This window comes from Podarcis bocagei (assembly GCF_964188305.1).
Source record: "Podarcis bocagei genome assembly, chromosome: 11".
Classification (NCBI taxonomy): Eukaryota; Metazoa; Chordata; class Lepidosauria; order Squamata; family Lacertidae; genus Podarcis; species Podarcis bocagei.
Window position 1 is genome coordinate 56,042,653 of NC_138136.1, and position 21,512 is coordinate 56,064,164.

The window sequence follows — 21,512 nt, forward strand, 5'->3', positions numbered from 1 at the left end:
AGTATTTCCTTTGTTTTTGCTTCTGAATTGACTTCCTGGCAGCTTTATTGGAAGGAAAGACTAGTCGATCTAGAAGTCAATCTTGCTTAAATGGATATCAATGGCGCTCCCCCCTCCTTTTTCTTTTTGGAACTTTGTTCTCTGAGAAGAACATCAAGCCTGATCTGCTGGGGTTTCAGGATACCGGTGACGGCAATGTCCTCTGCTGGGCTTTAGAGAGGCATTGATCATTTGATTCCTTTGCTCTTCATTTGCTTTGAGTCTGTAATTGCGTTTGGTAGTAGGGGGCTGTTGCTTTTGCGTCGTTTTTACGATGCAAGCTTTTTGACGGGTGTCGAGAATGCAAAATGGAAAACAGGATGTACATTTTAAAAACATATTTTTATTTTTTTAAAAAGGCTAAGTAGTTCTGCATAAGTGTGCTGCTGTAGTAAATTAAGCGAGTCAATCAATCTCTAATGCGATAAATGACCTTGAGTTCACATTGACTCTGCTTCAACCGCTGTCTTGCCTTATGTGAGTAATCTAGGCAGTCTGGCTGTTCATCCAATGTACTCTCTTGCTGTTTAAAGGTGATTTCTTTGTTAGCTCTGGTTAGTTGTCCTTTAGCCTACCATCCAGTGCTATTGACAGTGCAATGTTTTAAAGAGAAAACATGTGGGTATATTATTATTATTATTATTATTATTATTATTATTATTATTATTATTAAATAGCCACGCACAAGGTGGGCATCTGGAAGGGGGGAAACCTTAACCTTTCTCTCTTTTTTTAAAGAAAATCTTTATTAATTTTCACATAGACAAATAAATATATAATACAAAAGACGATACAAATGAATAAAAACAATAAAGTAAGAAAAGTTAGAAAAACAAACAAACAAATACAATATATTACACTTACATAACAAATTAAAATATGTAACTTCCCATAATTCTCATTATACTACTTATGTTATCTGTATTCCTTGCACAGATTCATATTATTTTATTTTGTATATTGATATATAATCCACTATTACATTTTGAATAATTCTTGGTTAACCTTTCTCGTGTTGTTGAAAACAAGGGGTGGCAGAGGCACAGCCCCCTAATTAAAACCACATCCTTCCCACCCAGAATTAGAAGCCAAAATTAAGTTTTAAGGGCTGGGCTTGCTAGAAAGACTTTTCTACTTAAAATGTCTGTTTGGCAATTATAGCTTGGGGTTGGGGGCGGAATCATGACAGACGACCACATCTTCTTGGACTTAATGGTGACTCCAAATACTGCTTCTATTATCTCAGCAATTGAGTCTGCAGTTTTCAAAAAAAAAAAAAAAAGGTGGGGGAAAGGAAGAGAAATAAAGTGCTTAAAATATTCTTTTGAGATTTATGTTCCCATTAGAAAGCTGGCAGAATAAAGTGAGAGAAACATGTAAGGTCATAACCACAGAGAGCCCCAGCTACTGCTAAGGTGTTTGGGAGCACTGCTGTGCAAATTGTTTGATTAATAACCAGGTCCTTGTCATAAAACCATTGGGTGGAGCTGTTTCCCACCATCGCTTGTGGCTTGGCTCACTTGCCCGAGTCATCTAGGCGCTGAAGCATGGTCAAAAGCAAGCAGGAATGGGAGTCACTGAAGTTGCTGGGGGCTTTCCATGACAAGTGGGGGGTGCAAATGTACCGTGACGGAAGCCAAAGCTCACGGAAATGTTGTTTACCTTCCCGCCGCAGTGGTACCTTTTTATCTACTCGCACTGGTGTGCTTTCGAACTGATAGGTTGGCAGGAGCTGGGACAGAGCAACGGGAGCTCACCCCGTTGTGCGGATTTGAACCGCCAACCTTCTGGTTGGCAAGTTCAAGAGGCTCAGTGGTTTAGACCACAGCGCCACTTGTATCCCACATGGTACAATCCCATGTGGGATTGTACCTGCATGGGGAGTGGTAGATGGTTGATGAAGGGACCGTGGGTGGGAGGAAGAGAAATGTCGGTCTCCCAAGGTGAGAAGCTGGAAAGAGAAAGGAAAGGTACCAGATGAGAGCTGAGAGGCTCTGCTACCTTCTGTGGATGATAAGATCTAGGAGCTACCTTTAAGAGAAGGCTCTGTATTTTATTTGTGCTTTTTGTAGCTGGTTTTTATTTACCATATCTGTTATCCATATCTGATTGTATTGTGAAAACCAGGGGTCAGCAAACTTTTTCAGCGGGGGACTGTCCCTCAGACCTTGTGGGGGGCCGGACTATATTTTGAAGAAAAAAATGAACAAATTCCTATGTCCCACAAACAGGGACGCGGACTTAGAAAAAATATTGGGGGGCCCCGGGAAAGCTCATGAATAATAAATAAGCTCATGAATATGCAAATAAAGTGGCTCCGGCCCTAAATAGGGCAAGCCACGCCCCCCAGCCAGCCGATTGGCTGGCTGGGAGGTGTGGCCAGTCGGGATTCCCCTGTTCTCGCGGGATTTCCGGCCGGGGCTCTCCGATTAGGGCGCGCGGCTGGCTGGCTGGCGAAGGAGGAGGCGGGGGACGGCGGCGGCGCTCTGCTGGAAGGGCGCCCGCCTGAGATTATTGGGGGGGCTGAGCCCCCCCAAAATTTTTTTTGAGGGGGCTCGAGCCCCCTCAAGCCCCATGGAGTCGGCGCCTATGCCCACAAATAACCCAGAGATGCATTTTAAATAAAAGCACACATTCTACTCATGTAAAAACACGCTGATTCCCAGACCGTCCACGGGCTGGATTTAGAAGGCGATTGGGCTGCATCCGGCCCCCGGGCCTTAGTTTGCCTACCCATGGTGAAAACCTTTAAGAAGCATCCTCTCTTTGCCCCTCGCTCTAACTTCTGAGATTTTAAGGGACATTACCCACACAGTTTTGACGCTGCTTTCTCAGACATGAAGGCTGGAAACTCCATTTTTTTAAAAAACGGGAAATTCTCACAGTTCCTTAGGAAGCTGAATTCTGCCTGACAATTCTGGACTTTTGCAGTGTTTCTCCAGAACTGCAGCCTAAGCCAGACCCCAGGATACAGCCACATTCCCAATGGCATCGTAGCACAACACTAGCTCCCTTGTGCATTGGAGGGTTTTCGTGTGACATGTCAGGAAAGATCGACTAGATGGACTGCAGACTCTGACTTCGCTCCAACCACCACCACCTCCTCCTCCTTTCAATGCCCAAATTAGGCTGAATGGATTCATCCAGACACTGGGGTTCAAGTTTCATTGCCATAGAAAAGGCTTTTTCTAGGAGTTTGAGGAACAAACCACCTAGTGAGCTGTCTCTCTCTCTCTCTTTTTAAAATTGCAGCTTCAAATTTTAAGTGCAATTGTAAAAATAAATAAATAAGCAGAGAAGAAGCAACCGCAGTCTTTGCCGTGAATTAAATGGAGGAGAGGGTGGAATGGGATACAGTGGGGTAGGGAAAATGTATGTGAAAACCATCCAAATGCATTCTGGAATCTGCATTTAACCAGGCCACAGGTTCTTCTCAGATGCAAAACAGCTTTGGTGGGCCTTGAGGAACGCCATAGAATTACCTAGCATGGTATCTTGAGAAATGGATCTGTTCTCTCCTGAACCAAAGCTTAGCCTGCCTCAAAGCGTTGTTGTGGTGATTGTGTGAGGAGTGTGGAGGACCATGTACGGCACCGCAAGAGAAAAGTAGGGTTTAAATGCAATAAATAAACAAAATAATCAAAGGGCTACATCTTGAATTTTTTTTTTAATCAGTATGGATCCTTAAAGCCTGCCCTTTCAGATTTCATTTTTGATGCCATTTTGGAGTAATAATGCATTTGTTTAATTATTATTCAGTATATATCCTGCCCTTCCTCACAGTCTTTTAGGCACCCTGGTCCCAAACTCTATAGGGCTTTGGATGCCAGAAGCATGAATGGCATGCAAAAAAATGTGGAAGAGATGCACATAAAAACACACAAATTCACACACTGATGCAAAAGTGAGACAAACTGGAGATTATAAAAATGAGAAAATGCAATTGCCAGATTTGTTTATAGCTATACTGAAGTCTTGGGAGGAATGCAAACAATTTGTCAAATCTTAAGTTTTCTCTTCCTAGTTGAGAGTATATACCGTGGGGCTTGCTATAATCACGAGTCTCTGAAAACCTCAGCAGTGATTATATTATGGATGTTGCGTTGAACAAATGTGCTTCTCAGTCTACAGATTGTAATTGGCACAAAACTGATTCTCCTCTGAAAGGCGATCCTGGGTGGGTGAGCTTTGTGCTAGAAGTAAAACAATGTTGAGTAAGTACAGAGCTGTTAGTTTAACATCAGTGATATATGACATGGGTTCACCAAAAGTACGTTGCACCAGATAGACTTTTATTTTTAATATTTTAAGAGAGAGAGAGAGGAGGAGGCGGAGGAGGAGGAAACAAAGAAGAAATTATCTGATTTATTCTGGATGGGAAGTGTGGCTTGATCAAAATGTTTGATTACAGCAACACAGAGTGAGCAGATTATTATTATTATTATTACATTATTATTATTATTATTATTATTATTATTATTATTATTATTATTATTATTATTATTATTATTATTATTATTATTTATATACTGCCTTATACCCTCAGGTCTCAGGGCGGTTCACAGGATAAAATCAGAATATAAAACTACAAAATACATAAATAAAAACAACAACAGCCACCCAATAACACACACCCCAAACACATTTTAAAATGGCATAAGGTGTCGATCAAATCAAATAATGAAATAGAAAGTCAAAGATAGAGGTACTACATACTGGACTAAGAGTGAGTTGAAGGAAAGAAGATTGGAGGATATGCCAAGGAGCGAAGTTTTGAGTCAGCAGAGCTTGGTTCTTCCCTGTTTGTACACGCATTTGGTTGATCCTGCAAGTTACGCATGTGGAGGAGCTGAGTCTTTAGAAGCATCTGTATTGTCAGAGTTGCCAGCCACAGGGACAGCTTTAATGTCTGGGAAAGGATAGCAAGAATTTCCTTTCAAAAACGTCAACTGGACAAATGGGTCTGATCTTAGTGCCTAAGGGCTTCTTCACCCAACACGATACATTAACATGTCTCTGAAAGCCTCTTCCTATGGGTCTCAGAGAGCCTTTGTGCTTATTTCCTTGGAAACTGGGCTACTTGATAAAAGGTGACAGGCAAGTGAGTGGATCATGGCGGGCAAGGGGAGCTCAGGCCTTGGCCTGCCAGCAAATCCCGTTTGCCACCCTTAGGTAAAGGTAAAGGGACCCCTGACCATTAGGCCCAGTCGTGGCCGACTCTGGGGTTGAGGCGCTCATCTCGCTTTATTGGCCGAGGGAGCCGGCGTACAGCTTCTGGGTCATGTGGCCAGCATGACTAAGCCGCTTCTGGCGAACCAGAGCAGCGCACGGAAATTCCGTTTACCTTCCCGCCGGAGTGGTACCTATTTATCTACTTGCACTTTGACGTGCTTTCGAACTGCTAGGTTGGCAGGAGCAGGGACCGAGCAACAGGAGCTCACCCTGTCGCAGGGATTTGAACCACCGACCTTTTGATCGGCAAGTCCTAGGCTCTGTGGTTTAACCCACAGCGCCACCTGTGTCCCGTGCCACCCTTGCCAACTCGACAAGACAAGTTACCCTAATGTTACAGGTGAGGGAGCTGAGGCAGAAAGAGAGGCTTGCTTTGTGAGTTCATGGCAGGCAGTTGTAGCTGGCATCCGTCTGTCTGGGGAGACAATGGAAGAGTGAGCCTTTGGGGGTGAGGTCAAACTGTTGGAAGGTTGCAGCACCTGCTGTGGCTGTAGATGCCAAGATGGGAGAGACATGTTTTGTTACAGCTGGGGCAGATGAAGGTGTCCAGTTGTGCTGCTTCAGATGCCCATGACATTTCTTCTCTCTGCAGTCACTTCTATTATTATTATTATTATTATTATTATTATTATTATTATTATTATTATTATTATATTTATTATATTTATTTATTTATACATACCCCGCCCATCTGGCTGAGTTTCCCCAGCCACTCTGGGGGGCTCCCAATCAAGTGTTAAAACCAGTACAGCGTTAAATATTAAAAACTTCCCTGAACAGGGCTGCCTTCAAATGTCTTCTGAATGTCAGGTAGTTGTTTATCTCTTTGACATCTGATGGGAGGGCATTCCACAGGGCGGTGCCACTACCGAGAAGGCCCTCTGTCTGGTTCCCTGTAGCCTCACTTCTCGCAATGAGGGAACCGCCAGAAGGCCCTCGGCGCTGGATCTCAGTGTCCGGGCTGAACGATGGGGGTGGAGACACTCCTTCAGGTATACAGGACCGAGGCCATTTAAAGGTCAGCACTAACACTTTGAATTTTGCTCGGAAACGTACTGGGAGCCAATGCAGATCTCTAGTCACTGCTATTGGATGCACAACTTGACTGCCTGTCTCCAGGCACTGTGGTCTTCTGCAAGGGATTCCCACAGGGCAGGGTTAATGTTGCCAGCCTTCCTGTCCCGTTTGCAGACATCTTTGTAACGCAGAGTTGGTCTGCCAACGGGCCTGGTGCCTGAAGCCAGCTCCCTGTAGAGCACGTCCTTAGAGATCCTGCCACCTTCTGTTTTGTGGACATGGCCAAGCCAGCGTAGACGTCTCTGAGACAGGAGTGTGAACATGCTGGGAATGTTTGAGACTCATGGCAGGCAACTTGCTGAAAATGAGGATTTCCTGAGTCATCCCTCAGATCTCTTAGCCACAACATTGTACCAGCTTGATCTCCTTTCTAGCAAACCCCTACATTGGCTGGATAAGCATATTGATTTTGTGTGTACGTCTGTTGTTTTTATCCAGTGGTACTCACAGAGCTGAACACAGAAGCCTCAACAGGAGCACATGAGACATGTATTCAAAACGTTGCAATTCATTTAGTCACTGAGGTGAAAGGCAGGTTCATTTATCCTGAATTCTCGTCCCATTAAAGGAGAGCAGCTGGCAGAATCCAACACTATCAGGGCTGCTGAGTTGCAGGTGGAACCTGAGCCCCAGGCAAAGGAAATCTATTTTTGCAGGTCTCTGAGGATTACACGGGAGAGTAACATTTTCTTCCTTTTCCCTGCTTCTCACCCTGCTGAAGAATGAGAACTGTGAAAAGCAGGGGGCATTTTCGTCTCCTCGCTTGTTCACATGGCTTCCTTAACTGTGGTACAGTGTCTGGAATCCTTCAGAACAAAGGCCTCAAACCAAATTCCAAGCTGTTATATAGATTGGCAACATGCCAGACATGCCAGGGGTGTGTTTGGGACGTGAGGCTGAAATCAGTGTGTAGGTAAAAGGTAAAGGTAAAGGACCCCTGGACGGTTCAGTCCAGTCAAAGGCGACTATGAGGTTGTAGCGCTCATCTCGCTTTCAGGCCAAGGGAGCCAGCGTTTGTCTACAGACAGTTTTCTAGGTAATGTGGCCAGCAGGACCAAACCGCTACTGCTGCACGGAACACCGTGACGGAAATCAGAGTGCAAGGAAACGCCGTTTACCTTCCCGCCACAGCGGTACCTATTTATCTACTTGCACTGGTGTGCTTTCGAACTGCCAGGTTGGCAGGAGCTGGGACAGAGTAACGGGAGCTCACCCCGTTGGCGGGGATTCAAACTGCCAACCTTCTGATCAGCAAGCCCAAGAGGCTCAGTGGTTTAGACCACAGCACTATCCATGTCCCTAGGCTAAAGGACACGATCCACTTTAGGAGGCACTGTGCCTCCAAATACAGTGGACTCGTAATCTGGTGAACCGGGTTCACATCTCTGCTCCTCCACATGCAGCTGCTGCGTGACCTTGGGCCAGTCACACTTCTCTGAAGTCTCTCAGCCTCACTCACCTCACAGAGTGTTTGTTGTGGGGGAGGAAGGGAAAGGAGAGTGTTAGCCGCTTTGAGACTCCTTCGGGTAGTGATAAAGCGGGATATCAAATCCAAACTCTTCTTCTTCTTCTTCTTCATCATCATCATTCTGGAGGTCTGTTCTTAACCTGAAACTGTCCTTAACCTGAGGTACCACTTTAGCTAGTGGGGCCCCCTGCTGCTGCTGCCGCACGATTTCTGTTCTCATCCTGAAGCAAAGTTCTATTATTATTATTATTATTATTATTATTATTATTATTATTATTATTATTATTTCTGGGTTAGCGGAGTCTGTAACCTGAAGCGTCTGTAACCCGAGGTATTGGTTGCTGGAAATCACTAATGGGGAGAGGATCTGCTACATTCAGATCCTGCCTGCAGACTTGCCATAGGCTTCTGGTTGGCTACTGTCACCACATTCCCACCATATGTTGAAAGCTGTATCGTTCCACTTTGAACAACGACAGCTTCATCCAACGGATTGTGGGAGCGCTCGTTTATTAAGGCTGCTGAGATGTCAAGGACTGGCTAGACGAGGAGGAATGGTGGGAGGCTACAGCCAGGGAAACCCCCAGGGAAGCATCAGAGCTGGAAGACTCTGAGCCAGGAGACTGGTGGTGGGATACAGGTCAGAGGAAGAATCGTGGGGCAGGTGGGTTGGAGGCTGAGCAAGCGGCAGGTTTGAGTGAGAGTGAGGCAGCTGAGGAGGAGGAGGAGACTGAGGCTCCCACAGATCTTCAGCCCCTGCCAGTTCCACTCTTCTCCTCTCCCTTCCTCCCTGTCTCCAAAAACGAGGAGGGCATTACATGTAGCAGAACAAAAGGCACAGAGAGACCCTCCTTGAAGGGGTTTGCAACTGTTGGGAAGGCAGCCAACTGGGGAGGAGCCTCAGGATGAAGTGAGAGGCTCAGATCCTCTGTATGGCCTCGGTCCAGTATACCTGAAGGAGCGTCTCCACCCTCATTGTTCTACCTGGACACTGAGGTCCAGCGCCGAGGGCCTTCTGGCGGCTCCCTCACTGCGAGAAGCCAATTTACAGGGAATCAGGCAGAGGGCCTTCTTGGTAGTGGTGCCTGCCCTGTGGAATGCCCTCCCACCAGATGTCAAGGAAATAAACAACTATCTGACTTTTAGAAGACATCTGAAGGCAACCCTGTTTAGGGAAGCTTTTAAAGTTTAACAGACTACTGTATTTTAATACTTTGTTGGAAGCCGTCCAGAGTGGCTGGGGAAACCCAGCCAGATGGGTGGGGTATAAATAATAATAATAATAATAATAATAATAATAATAATAATAATAATAATAATAATTGGCAACTGCTTCATCAGGCTAGTCCTGAGTTCTTTGTTTGTATTTTGTCTCTTTGAATAAAGAGTCAACTTACTGCTCATCTTGGAGTCTCTGTGCTGAACCAGCCCTGACATGAGAGTTTGTTAGGCGGCTCCACGTGGAGCTACTGTTCCCAGAGTCCCCTGGAAAGAGGGATTGACGGTTAAACCACTTTTGGATGATGCTCCCTAACTAAACGCCTTGGGAACTTTGGCACGGTCCCTTGGGGCAAAGCAGCTACTTTGGTTCGGTTTGTTTCCCCCCCATTATTAGTGGCTGTCAGTTACACCCTGTTGGCAGAAACCAAACAAAGCCTTATCTTGGGTGTAATAAAGTTCTCAATCATTGGGGGATTATTGTCCCAGAGCATTCTGGGGAATTAAAGATGGCAAGTGGGAGGAACACTGGTGAGTTTCACACACACGCCTGTCCTAAAAACGTGCCACACCTCCTAAATAGGGTGACCCCGTGTCCTGCTGCCAGTGAGCTACCGGGCCCAGCTCAAAGTGTTAGTACTAGCGTACAGATCCTTAAATTGCTTGGGACTTAAGTACCTAAAAAGTATGTTTGTGTAGCTGGCATCCGTCTATCTCGGGAGACAATGGAGGAGTGTGCCTTTGGGGGTGAAGTTGAACTGTTGTGGAGTTACAGCGCCTGCTGTGGCTGTAGAGGCTGACATGGAAGAGACATGTTTTATTGCAGCTGAGGCAAATGAAGGCGTCTGGTTGTGCTGCTTCAGATGCACCATGGATTTTCTTCTCTCTGTGCTCCTTCCGGTGGTCATTCCTCCTCTGGTCAATGCAGTGGAAACACGACTTGACAGCCTGTCTCCAGGCACTGCAGTCGTCTGCAAGGGATTCCCACATGACAGGGTTAATGTCGCCAGCCTTCATGTAATGTTTGCAGACATCTCTATAACACAGAGTTGATCTGCCAACAGGCTTAGTGCCTGAAGCCAGCTCCCCAGAGAGCGTGTTTTGGGGGATCCTGCCATCTTTTAGTATATATTATTATTAATAATAATTTATAATTTATACCCTGCCCATCTGGCTGGATTTCCCCAGCCACTCTGGGTGGCTCCCAACAGAATAAAAAATCAACCATTAAAAACTTCCCTAAACAGGGCAGTCTTCAGATGTCTTTTAAAAGTCAGGTAGTTGTTTATTTCCTTGACATCTGATGGGAGGGCGTTCCACAGGGAGGGCACCACCACCAAGAAGGCCCTCTGCCTGGTTCCCTGTAACCTCACTTCTTGCAGGGAGGGAACTGCCAGAATTGGCTTCTCGCAGTGAGGGAGCCGCCAGAAGGCCCTCGGCGCTGGACCTCAGTGTCCGGGCAGAACGATGGAGGTGGAGGTGCTCCTTCAGGTATACAGAGCCTCGGCCATTTAGGGCTCTAAAGGTCAGCACCAAAACTTTGAATTGTGCTCGGAAACGTACCGGGAGCCAATGTAGATCTTTCAGGACCGGTGTAATATGGTCTCAGCAGCCACCAGTCTAGCTATATACATGATTCTGCTAAAAGTTCTGTGAACTAAGAGAGTGCCTTCCCTAATATTTCACACCCCACAATTGGCAGGTGAGGCCTTTTTGTTGGTGCTACTTGGTTGGCTGCCTAAATGCTGTTGACCCATGACGGGGCCTTTTCAGTGGTGGCTCCCCATTTGCAGAACAAGGTGTGCCCCTCATTGTTGAATTTTTGGAGGAATCTCAATACATTCTTTCTTACCCAGGCATTTGAGGGCTGGAAAATACTTTTGCTGGCTGCTGTTTGAGAGAATACTTAAAACTGTTTTTGCAGTTGTTGTTGTTGTTGTTGTTGTTGTTGTTGTTGTTGTTGTTGTTGTTGTTGTTGTTGTGTTTGCTGTCCTGGGCTTCTTTGGGAGGAAGTGTGGGATATAGACTGATTAATTGAATGAATAGATAGATAAACCTCCCATCTTATACTTGTGCATTTGGTTCTCCTTCACTCTCATCATTTTTTAAAAAATTCATTTGCTTCCTATCGGTTGAACAGTCCAATTTATCCTTTCGAGCGTTCAGCCTTCCCCACAAAGTGTCCTCGTATAAACACAGGCTCTGGCTCTGACATTGGCCCAGGTTGCCAAGAGTTTTGTTGACAGACAGGAAGGCTCACCCAGCTGCGGGTTCGAAATGAGGGACCTTGGGCCGGAGAAGGGGCGTTCATCCTGTCCTCAGTTTTTGACAAAGCTCAGCAAATACTGTGGTCAGCTGGTAGCCGAGGTTCAGGCTGCTCTCACAGAGAATCCTCAGGGAAACTTTGCTAGTTTTGTCAAAAGGGTGTTTTTTTATTTTTTTTGAAGATTGCCAGGTGTTTCTCCTGAGCAGGAACCTCAAAATTCACCTCAGAATTTTCCCTTCAGGTAAAATTCGGCGCCAGCTCAAGCCCCAGGTCCAACAACAGTGGCCGCAGTGTGGAGAATTTATTTACCATCCCGTTAACTCCGATGCTGCTTAGAGATAGATGAGATCCACTGGACAGTTCTCAACTAGCAACCAGTTACCTGAGAGCCCCAGGTAAGACTATGCGAAACTCCCCACCCCCTTTTTTTCAGGGTGGGGGTGTTTAATTTAAATTGAGCAGTAAATGTGCATAAAAATGGACACTGGGCATGTTCAGCAGGCCTCCTGGAGAATGTGCACACCATCTACCCATGAAGAGGGAATTGTGCACATTTCCTAGTCAATGTGCATAATCTCCAAGAGAACTTGAAGAATATGCATTCTCCAGCCAATATGCATCACTACCAACAGACTTTGGGGTAGGCTTGGGAGTTGTGGGTGGGCAGTGCGCCCCCTCAGCGAGGGCACCCAGGGCGGCCCACCCCACCGCCCCCCTTCTTATGCCCCTGGTTACCCCCGAGCTAAGGAGATAAGTAGGCATACAACCTTTAAAAGTCACCTGAAGGCAGTCCTACATAGGGAAGCTTTTAAAAAAATGCTTAATGTTTTATTATGCTTTTATATATGTTGGAAGCTGCCCAGAGTGCCTGGGGCAACACAGCCAGATGGGTGGGGTATAAATATCATCATCATCATGGAATAGGCCGTCCCTATCTTCATTGAAGAAATATTGCGGAGTATGTGTGTGTGTGAAAAGCAGCCTTACTCTGCATCTGTGCTGGGCTGGGGTAACCCGTGAAACGCAGTCCAGGACCGGTCCAGAATCCGAAGGTTCCACGGTTCCACTGGGAGTCAGTCCATCAGGGCCAAAGCAGGACACGAGGCAGGAAACCAGGCAAGGACAGGTACAGGATCTGAGGCAGGATGTAGCAAACAGCAATGTTGCTCCTGCAACCTGGGGCAGGATCCGTCAGCCTTTTATCTTTGTCGGGGTAACGGCTGGTCCTGATCCCACGGCGACTCACCTCCCTGTTTTGCCCGAAGGCGAGCACTCCTCCTTCGAGTACTCAGGTCTCTCCTTCTCTCAGACCTGAGTCTCTGCAGCTCGGGAGACGTCGGTGGGTTACTAGACCCAGAGGCCGCCTCAGCCTCCCTGACCCAACTGGTAGTGGAGCAGCTGTAAGTGATGGCCCAGCTGAAGGCAACGAGGTCATCCCCGCATCTGGAGCCAGGGCAGGATCAGGCCCCTGACTCGGCCCAGCTGGTGTTTGTTGCAGGGGAACCTGTGCAGACTGGGACTCTTCAGGATCGGGCCCTAGCCTTGGTTCAGATGATGCCTGAGGCAAAGGATCTGGTGCAGACTGAGACTCCTCTGGTTCCGAGTCCGAGTCCCAGGCCATCACACCATCCATGGATGTAGTCTTTGGATTGGGGCAAGCATAGGATTGAATGCAAAGTCTCACCCAGATCCATCAAGGGGGCAAAACTGAGGAGGTTGCTTTGGTGATATTGAGGGGGGGGGGAGACTGAGGAGCTCCATTGTCTTTGTAGTTACTAAAGTAAATGAGAGAAAAAAGGAGCAACTTGCCCCAAATGATGTTTTCTGCTGTCCCGAACCTTTCAAAAAATGGTGTGTAATCTCCCTTTCCACACTCCCACCCCCACACCAGTTTATGGGGCCTTCTTTTACTCCTCCTCCCCACCTTACAATTGTTGTTGTTTAGTCGTTTAGTCGGGCCCGACTCTTCATGACCCCATGGACCAGAGCACGCCAGGCCCTCCTGTCTTCCACTGTCTCCTGCAGTTTGGTCAAACTCATGCTGGCAGCTTCAAGAACACTGTCCCACCATCTTGTCCTCTGTCGTCCCCTTCTCCTTGTGCCCTCCATCTTTCCCAACATCAGGGTCTTTTCCAGGGAGTCTTCTCTTCTCATGAGGTGGCCAAAGTATTGGAGCCTCAGCTTCAGGATCTGTCCTTCCAGTGAGCACTCAGGGCTGATTTCCTTCAGAATGGATAGGTTTGATCTTCTTGCAGTCCATGGGACTCTCAAGAGTCTCCTCCAGCACCACAATTCAAAAGCACCACCTTACAATATGAGCCAGTAATTCTCCTCAGGGAACTTTAATTCAGAAAGGAGCAGAGGGAATTGGAAGCAATAAAATCTGGAACCAGCAACAGGGCTGGGCGATGGGATGAAGAGCAAAGGAAGCAAAAAGCTGGACTTGAGGAGGAGTATGTGGGGGAGAGAGAGAAAGAGAAGGGGAAATTGTGGGCTGGACCTCTGGAAAATTTTCTTGCATGGTAAGGTCAATAAAACTTCCCTTCCAAGGGAAGGGGTGTGTGTTCCCTGCAGCTGGAGTGGTTCAGGCGCATCCTTGGAAAAACACAGTGCGGGGAGGAGGGCAATGTTTGAATTTGCAGGGAACAATCCTGTCTTGGCAGGGGACGCACTGGATGTGCTAACAGGTCCCTTCCTTATTATGTATGTGTGTGTGTGTTTATCATTAAATATCTACAATTAAGAAACCCTCTTTCACACTCTTGCCTGGAGACTCTGTCCAGGGCTTGCCTCTACCTGCTTTTAATCCAACCGCAAACCTGCTCAGACGCTCAATGGCTTCCTCGCTTGCATTGTTTCCTGTGCCCCACACCCAGCCCTGATAGAAAGATAACTCCCCTTACACACACACAACACACACACACAGGTCCCACCCTCCTCTCGGTGACTCAGTCCTTCAGGCTGGGAGCTGCAGCCGTGTGGGCACATATGTTTCTGATTTAATGTGCCAACACGCCAACCTCAGCTTCCCCTTCGTTCCTCCCTAAGGGCTCTGCGTTATGATTTCTCCCCCCCACCCCGTTTGTATATATATAATTTGCTTTTGAAAAACACGCCTACGGCCCGTCCCCATCCTCTTTCTCCTCACCTTCTCTCCCCCCCCCCATTCCACTCGTCTCCCTTTCTGTGTTTTTTTCTTTTCTTTTCCTGTGGCGAGTGGCCTATTTTAGGGTTTTCTCGACAAATCCTGACAGCTTCTGAGGACAGGACGCTGTCCAGGTCTGTCCGGCCTGAGGCGCTCTCTGGGCAGCTTTGAGCCAAACCAGTTTTTTGTGGGTAAGCCAGTCTCATATTCTGCAGAGTTTTCAGTCAGGAAGGAAACCCACCCATTGAGTCTGCTGTCAAACAGGGTTTTATATATGTATATTTATATCCTCTTTGGGGACAGGGCAAGAGAGAATTGGCCTGACAGAATGAAATAAAGACCTGCTTAGTTGAAGCTCCTTTCCCAGGAGACAAGTTTAAAGCAGACTTCTCTGACCTGATGCCCTTCACATGTCCTGAATGCCTTGCAGACTGCAACTCACAGAAGCCCCAGCCAGTTTGGCCAGCGGTCAGGGATGATGGGTATTGTGGTCCAAAACAACTGAAGCCTGGGCTAAGAATTTAGTGCCTTTTCAGGTTTTAGGTCCTGTTTCCACTTACCTGGACTCAGTGAGACTTAACGTATTTTTCGTCCTATAGGGCGCACTGGCCCATAGGACGCACCTCATTTTTTGGGGGGGGGGAAATGAATTTTAAAAAAATTATTCCCCCCCCCCGGCTGCCGCCCCAAGCCTTGCGCTCACCTGCTTGAAGCACGGGGCACCCTCCGGAGGGCTCTCTGTGCTTCGGGCGACAGGCTGCCGCCCCAAGCCTCGCGCACCCGGCGGGCCTCCTGCCGGGCGCGCAAGGCTTGCAGACACTCGCCCGAAGCACGGGGAGCCCTCCGGAGGGCTCCCTGTGGTTCGGGCGACAGGCTGCCGCCCCAAGCCTCGCGCGCTCGGCGGAACATCCTGCCGGGCACGCAAGGCTTGCGGACACTCGCGGGGGCTGCAGGCTGCTGCCCGCAAGCCTTGTGAGCCCGCGGGACCTCCCACCGGGCTTGCAAGGCTTGCGGATAGCTTCCTGAAGCCTGGAGAGCGAGAGGGGTCGGTGCGCACCGATGCCTCTCGCTCTCCATGCTTCAGCGAAAGCCTGCATTCGCCCCATAGGACGCACACACATTTCCCCTTCATTTTTGGAGGGGAAAAAATGCATCCTATGGGGCAAAAAATACGGTATATCCGAGTGGATATGTACGGTCATACCTCGGGTTGAAGTAGCTTTGGGATGAGTATTTTTGGGTTGCGCGCTGCGGCAACCTGGAAGTAATGGAGCGTGTTACTTCTGGGTTTTGACGCTCGCGCATGCGCAGACAGTCAAAATGACATCGTGCGCATGCATGGAAGCGGCGAATCATGACCCGCGCATGCGCAGACGTGGGTTGCATTCGCTTTTGGATGCGAACGGGGCTCCGGAATGGATCCCGTTCTTATCCAGAGGTACCGCTGTATAGGATTGGGGAGAAACTTGGTTGAATTCACTTTCGAGGCAAACCTAATTTGCACTTTCTGAAGCAATGCATAAATGGAAAATACAGCCATCCTTTGAAATTTGCGCTGCTCCGAATTTTGCTGAATTTTCACAAGGACTTTTTTTAAAAACAACAGCAAAAAGATAGCAAACTGATGTGTAAATGCAGAGAACCAAACTTAAGACTGGAAAAATGAGAAACTGAGAGAAACCCAGGGCTGGATTAACCATTAAGCAAAATAAGCACAGGCTTAGGGCATCAAGGAAAGGGGGACACCATAGAAATTTTCCATTGCCGGATTTTTGATGTTAACGGCCACAAATTGCTCAGCTGAACATTCGTTTTCTCAGCTAAAGTATATTAAAAATCCCAACAGAACAACTATGCAACAAGGCAAGCTGTGTGCCTCATCTCTACTAAGTATTGAAGCAGATTTGTTTAGAGGATCTGATCAAAGACTTTGCAATTAGAAAAAGTAAGAGAATTTCCCCCCAGATATAAACAAAGTGGAAGTATACACAAACAAACATCGTTTCCCATCTTCTTGTAGGTTTTGTTTCATTTCAAAAAATAAAATTTTATTTTAAGGTTGTTAAACAGTGGTACCTCGGGTTAAGAACTTAATTCGTTCTGGAGGTCCGTTCTTAACCTGAAACTGTTCTTAACCTGAGGTACCACTTTAGCTAATGGGGCCTCCCGCTGCTGCCATGCCACTGCTGTGCAATTTCTGTTCTCATCCTGAAGCAAAGTTCTTAACCTAAGGTACTATTTCTGGGTTAGCGGAGTCTGTCACCTGAAGTGTCTGTAACCTGAAGCATCTGTAACCTGAGGTACCACTGTATTTTGAATTAGATGTATATGGGGGCACCAAAATCCTTTAAGCGCTTGGGGCCTCTAAATGTCTTAATCCGGCCCTGCAGAAACCAAAATTGGTGGATTCATCTGTCTCTGATCTACGGATATAAAATAGGAAGAGGTACTCTTGTTGTTGTCTACAGCTACCCACTGAGCGTACAATCAGCAGCAAACCTGAGTTTGCAATGTGTGGAACAGACCTCCGTGTTCTCACCTTCGGTGGTGAAATGCCCTCCCCTTTTCACACCATGCCAGGCAGGCAGAGCCGCCAGCTTGGGAAGGGCAGCCTCAAAGTCTGAGGGCCATGGAGTCTGATGCCAAGAAAGCCTGAAATCCCAGCTGCGCTCTGTGTTTGCCAAATGAGAAAACGCTGGGCGCTCTGCCATGCTAGAGAGAGCCGCAGCCTGATCCCTGGAAGTTAGCAGCCAGGAAGGTGGAAGCTGGCAAACCGCCTCCCACGCACCGAGTTCTGTCCATAGAGGCTGGAAATTCTGCCGCGGACGTGTTTCCAGGTGAAATCCGAGGAAGGAAGAAAGACATCAGTGGAAAAACCTGGCCCTTGAGGCCTCCAGATGCCAAGGGCCTTTGGAGACAACAAGCGTGTGCCTTTAGAAAAGAAGATCTCTGGACTCACAGGGGAACGTTGCTATTCAAACTGGGTAGAACGCGAGATAATTTAATCCCAAAATATATGACGAGGGCAGCATATGCCCTGAAAGTAAGTTATTACATGAACACTGTTCCACAGCATTTGATATTTTCATTTACATACAGTGGTACCTCGGGTTACATACGCTTCAGGTTACAGACTCCGCTAGCCCAGAAATAGTACCTCAGGTTAAGAACTTTGCTTCAGGATGAGAACAGAAATTGTGCTCCGGCAGTGCAGCAGCAGCGGGAGGCCCCATTAGCTAAAGTGGTGCTTCAGGTTAAGAACTGACCTCCAGAACGAATTCAGTACTTAACCTGAGGTACCACTGTACATTCATTCGAAATAAGATGGGTTTATGAAGCAATTCTATATCCTCCCACCACACTGACGAAGAATTATACGAAACAAGTAGTCTATATCCGGAATCACTGTTCAGTGTTGGACATCATATTTGCTGAATACACAAAGCTTCACAGCTTGTCTGTCATCGTACAAAGTCTGGTTCCTCGCTTCATTTAAAGATTTTCAGAGACTTTGAGACGAAAGATTTCATTTTGGACTTGTTATGGTTTGAAGGAATTCTATAAAAGGTTGCTTATTGCATATGTACATGGTCATCGTGTTGCCTAGACGCTGCTGACGTTCTCTTTGCAACACAGGGGTTTGTTTGGTTACTGAAAGTAAGTGGGACAAACACCACCACCTTTTGCACACAGGTGCAAAAACCACTGCCGCCTGGTGCACAAGAGTGAATAAAGATGCGAAGTCCATGTTGGCTTTTGTTCTAAAGCCATTGCACCAGCCTGCTAGGACAGGGGCTGCCTGTTCCATTTTGTGACTAAATTTTGACTTTGGAGGACTCAGCCAATATTTATGTGAATCTGCCTGCCTGCGGGTCTCCTTCTGTGCCCCTATAATGCCTGCTGGGCTTGAACAGCTTGCAAAGAAAGAATTCAGACTGTTGCAAAGACATTCTAACACTCTGGGACTCTTGCCTTTGAAGGATATTGTCAGGGAACTGCCATCAGCTCAGAGGCGAGAGGTGGAAGGGCAGTTGTGTTACAGGGAGCCTCCAAAGATCTTGCAAAGCAGTTCTTCCTCTGGCGAGGAGGGAAGCCCCACCTCCAGTGGGGAGGAGGTGCAGGGGTCAGAAGATGCTAGGGAGAGGCTCAACACCGAGCCTGAGCAAAGCAGAGGGGAGGCAAGTCCCCCTTTGCCAGCGCCCATTCTGCGCAGTAGTCTTCAGTGCAGAGAGGGGAGGAGAAGGTTGGGGGTCACACGGCTGTTATGCTGGGGAAGGTATAAGGACTGACTGCCCACTCCCAGATTCTGCTAGGGATTGAGCAGACATGGACTTGCAACGCTCTGCACTGTAAATAGTTGTACAGATAATAAAGCCTGGAAAAGACAGGTTGGAGTCTTGCCTGTTTGCTCTCGAGCAACCGCACCAGCACCTGACAGATATGGACCATATAATGTCCGTCCCCCGTTATCTAGGGTAATGAGGAGCTGAAACAATATGATGTGTGGTTTGGAGACATGCAAAATTGCATGTATTGACTTGAAGTTAATAAAGAGCAATGGAGGACATAACCTAGGACGGAAATGACACACAAACCACATTAGTTAGTAAGATTAGTTATCTTCATTTTGCTGGCTGCATCCAAGTAGACACACAACCCATGAAGCGTTGTACCAAACCCAGATTCCCTTTCCATACAGCCACATGAATTTGTATTTATTTGCATGCCCAGAAGTAGCATTGAGTTTTTGGTACTATATTTAAGCCTGGCTTGAATAAAGTTCAGCGGGGAGCACTCTGACTATAGGTGGGCTGTGTGCCTTTTCGGTCTGAGTTCCAGATTGAGTTCCAAATTGTTGTTGCTCTCCTTTTTTAAAGGTCCTTTCAACTAGGACTGAACAGCTCTTCAAAAGGAGGACCATCATCTGTAAAGTAAGAGACACCGCCAGCTTAGCATGGTGCTAGACCTCTTTTCTAGCCACCATGCTAAATCATTTTTGTCTGCTTCCTCCTTCCCTCTCTTACTTCTTCCTTGCGCCTCTTCCTGCGTTTCCCCCAACTCTCTGTCTTCCCATCTTCCTCCCCTTTCTTTGTTAGGAAAAGAAGCAAATAAAATGAGAGTTGAGCCATTGGTATGACCTCCCTTACGTAGAAGCAAGGACAGTAATGGGTCACGATGCAACAGCTGAAGACTCCTGCCCTGGGAGACTCTCCCATATTACAGAATTGTAGAGTTGGAAGGGACCCTGAAAATCAATTACAGTGGTGCCCCGCAAGACGAATGCCTCGCAAGACGAAAAACTCGCTAGACGAAAGGGTTTTGCGGTTTTTGAGCTGCTTCGCAAGACGAATTTCCCTATGGGCTTGCTTCGCAAGACGAAAACGTCTTGCGTTTTTTGCAAGTTTGTTTCCTTTTTCTTAACACCCTTAATACAGTTGCGACTTGACTTCGAGGAGCAACTCATAGAACACGGTGTGGTAGCCTTTTTTGAGGTTTTTGGCAATTTTTGAAGCTTTTCCAAAACTTTTCCGACACCGTGCTTCGCAAGACGAAAAATTTGCTAGACAAAAAAACTCGCGGAACGAATTAATTTCCACTGTATTCCAACCCCCTGCAATGTAGGAATCTCGCTAAAGCATCTAGCCAACCTCTGCTTAAAAACCTCCAAGGAAGGAGAGCCCAATACTTCTGGAGATGTCATACGCCCTCCCATCAGGTGTCAAAGAGAAAAACAACTACCAAACTTTTAGAAGACATCTGAAGGCAGCCCTGTTTAGGGAAGCTTTTAATGTTTAATAGGTTATTGTATTTTAGTGTTTTGTTGGAAACCGCCCAGAGTGGCTGGGGAAACCCAGCCAGATGGGCAGGGTATAAATAATAAATAATAATATATCATCATCATCATCATCATCATCATCATACAGTGCTACAAATACTCGTTTTGTTCTGCCTTGCCCCCCACCCTCTGCAGCTCAGAGCTGTCTCTGCCAGTTTACATGGGGGGAAACTGAGGCAACAAATGAAAGTCAGATGACAAGCCATTAGCAAGTACGGAAGGCAAGGGGCCTCAATTATCTATTAACCAACACAGAGCATGACACAAAGGCAGGAAGGAGCGATTTAAGCTCTAGCAGGAAATCTTTTCTTCAGGACGTCTTCTGTAGTTGGACGGATTAGCGTAATCTTGTGTATGGATCTTAATCCGCTCCTTACTGCCTTGCACAAATCAACATGGAAAAGGGAACCATCTTTTTGTTGTTGTTGCTGCTGCTAGGTTGGTGCTGTTTGAGAGGGCAAGAGAAAGGCAGAGGTTGGGAGCTGGGAGCTTCACCCATGCCGTGGGCCTTGTTGCTGGTGTTTGGGAAGCAGTGAAACCTTCCTCATTACTGTTGTGTGGAATTGTGGTGTGTGGGGGTACTTTTTGGGTGTGTGTGTGTGTTTCAACAGCAGATTTCACGTTGCCTCTTGCGATAGTGAGCATGGTCCCAGAATCATACAGTCTGTATAAGAGATTCTGGGTTTTGTTTGTGTGTTGTTTGGTTACATTTTTATACAGTGGTACGTCGGGTTACAAACACCTTGGGCTACAAACACTTCAGGTTACCAACTCCGCTAACCCAGAAGAAGTAGTACTAGTAGCACCAGGATGAGAACAGAAATCACGCGGTGGCGGTGCGGCGGCAGCGGGAGGCCCCATTAGCTAAAGTGGTACCTCAGGTTAAGAACGTTTTCAGGTTAAGAACGGACCTCTGGAATGAATTAAGTTCTTAACCTGAGGTAAGCCACCCAGAGTGGCTGGGGAAACCCCGCCAAATGGGCTTGATATTAATAATAAAATCATCATCATAAGAGATCATTTAGTTCAACTGCCTGCTAATGAAATAAATAGAGTACTATCTGCGTCCTTTTCAGGGGTGAACGAAAGCTAACCAACACCCAGGGTGGGGCAAACCGCCGACTGTGCATGCATTGCACCTCTACGTATGATGCATGCATGGTGTCGCTACATACAGCGCATGCGTGCAGCACCGTGCACACGTTGTACGTAGTGGTTTGCCGCTGCCGCC

General features: G+C 47.1%; 1 protein-coding gene across 5 annotated transcripts in view; it reads left to right on the forward strand.

Moving 5' to 3' along the window:
* Positions 1 to 21,512, forward strand: part of ZBTB7C (zinc finger and BTB domain containing 7C) — a 235,269-nt gene that overhangs the window by 175,477 nt on the left and 38,280 nt on the right. For 3 of the 5 annotated variants that reach the window (XM_081212897.1, XM_081212895.1, XM_081212896.1), the window contains one exon: positions 11,542 to 11,695. The exons of the other annotated variants lie outside the window; for them this stretch is intronic. In XM_081212897.1, the coding sequence (XP_081069023.1) occupies positions 11,643 to 11,695 (53 nt within the window). In that variant the 5' untranslated portion in view covers positions 11,542 to 11,642. The remainder of the gene's footprint in view (positions 1 to 11,541; positions 11,696 to 21,512) is intronic. 5 annotated transcript variants of the gene reach the window in all.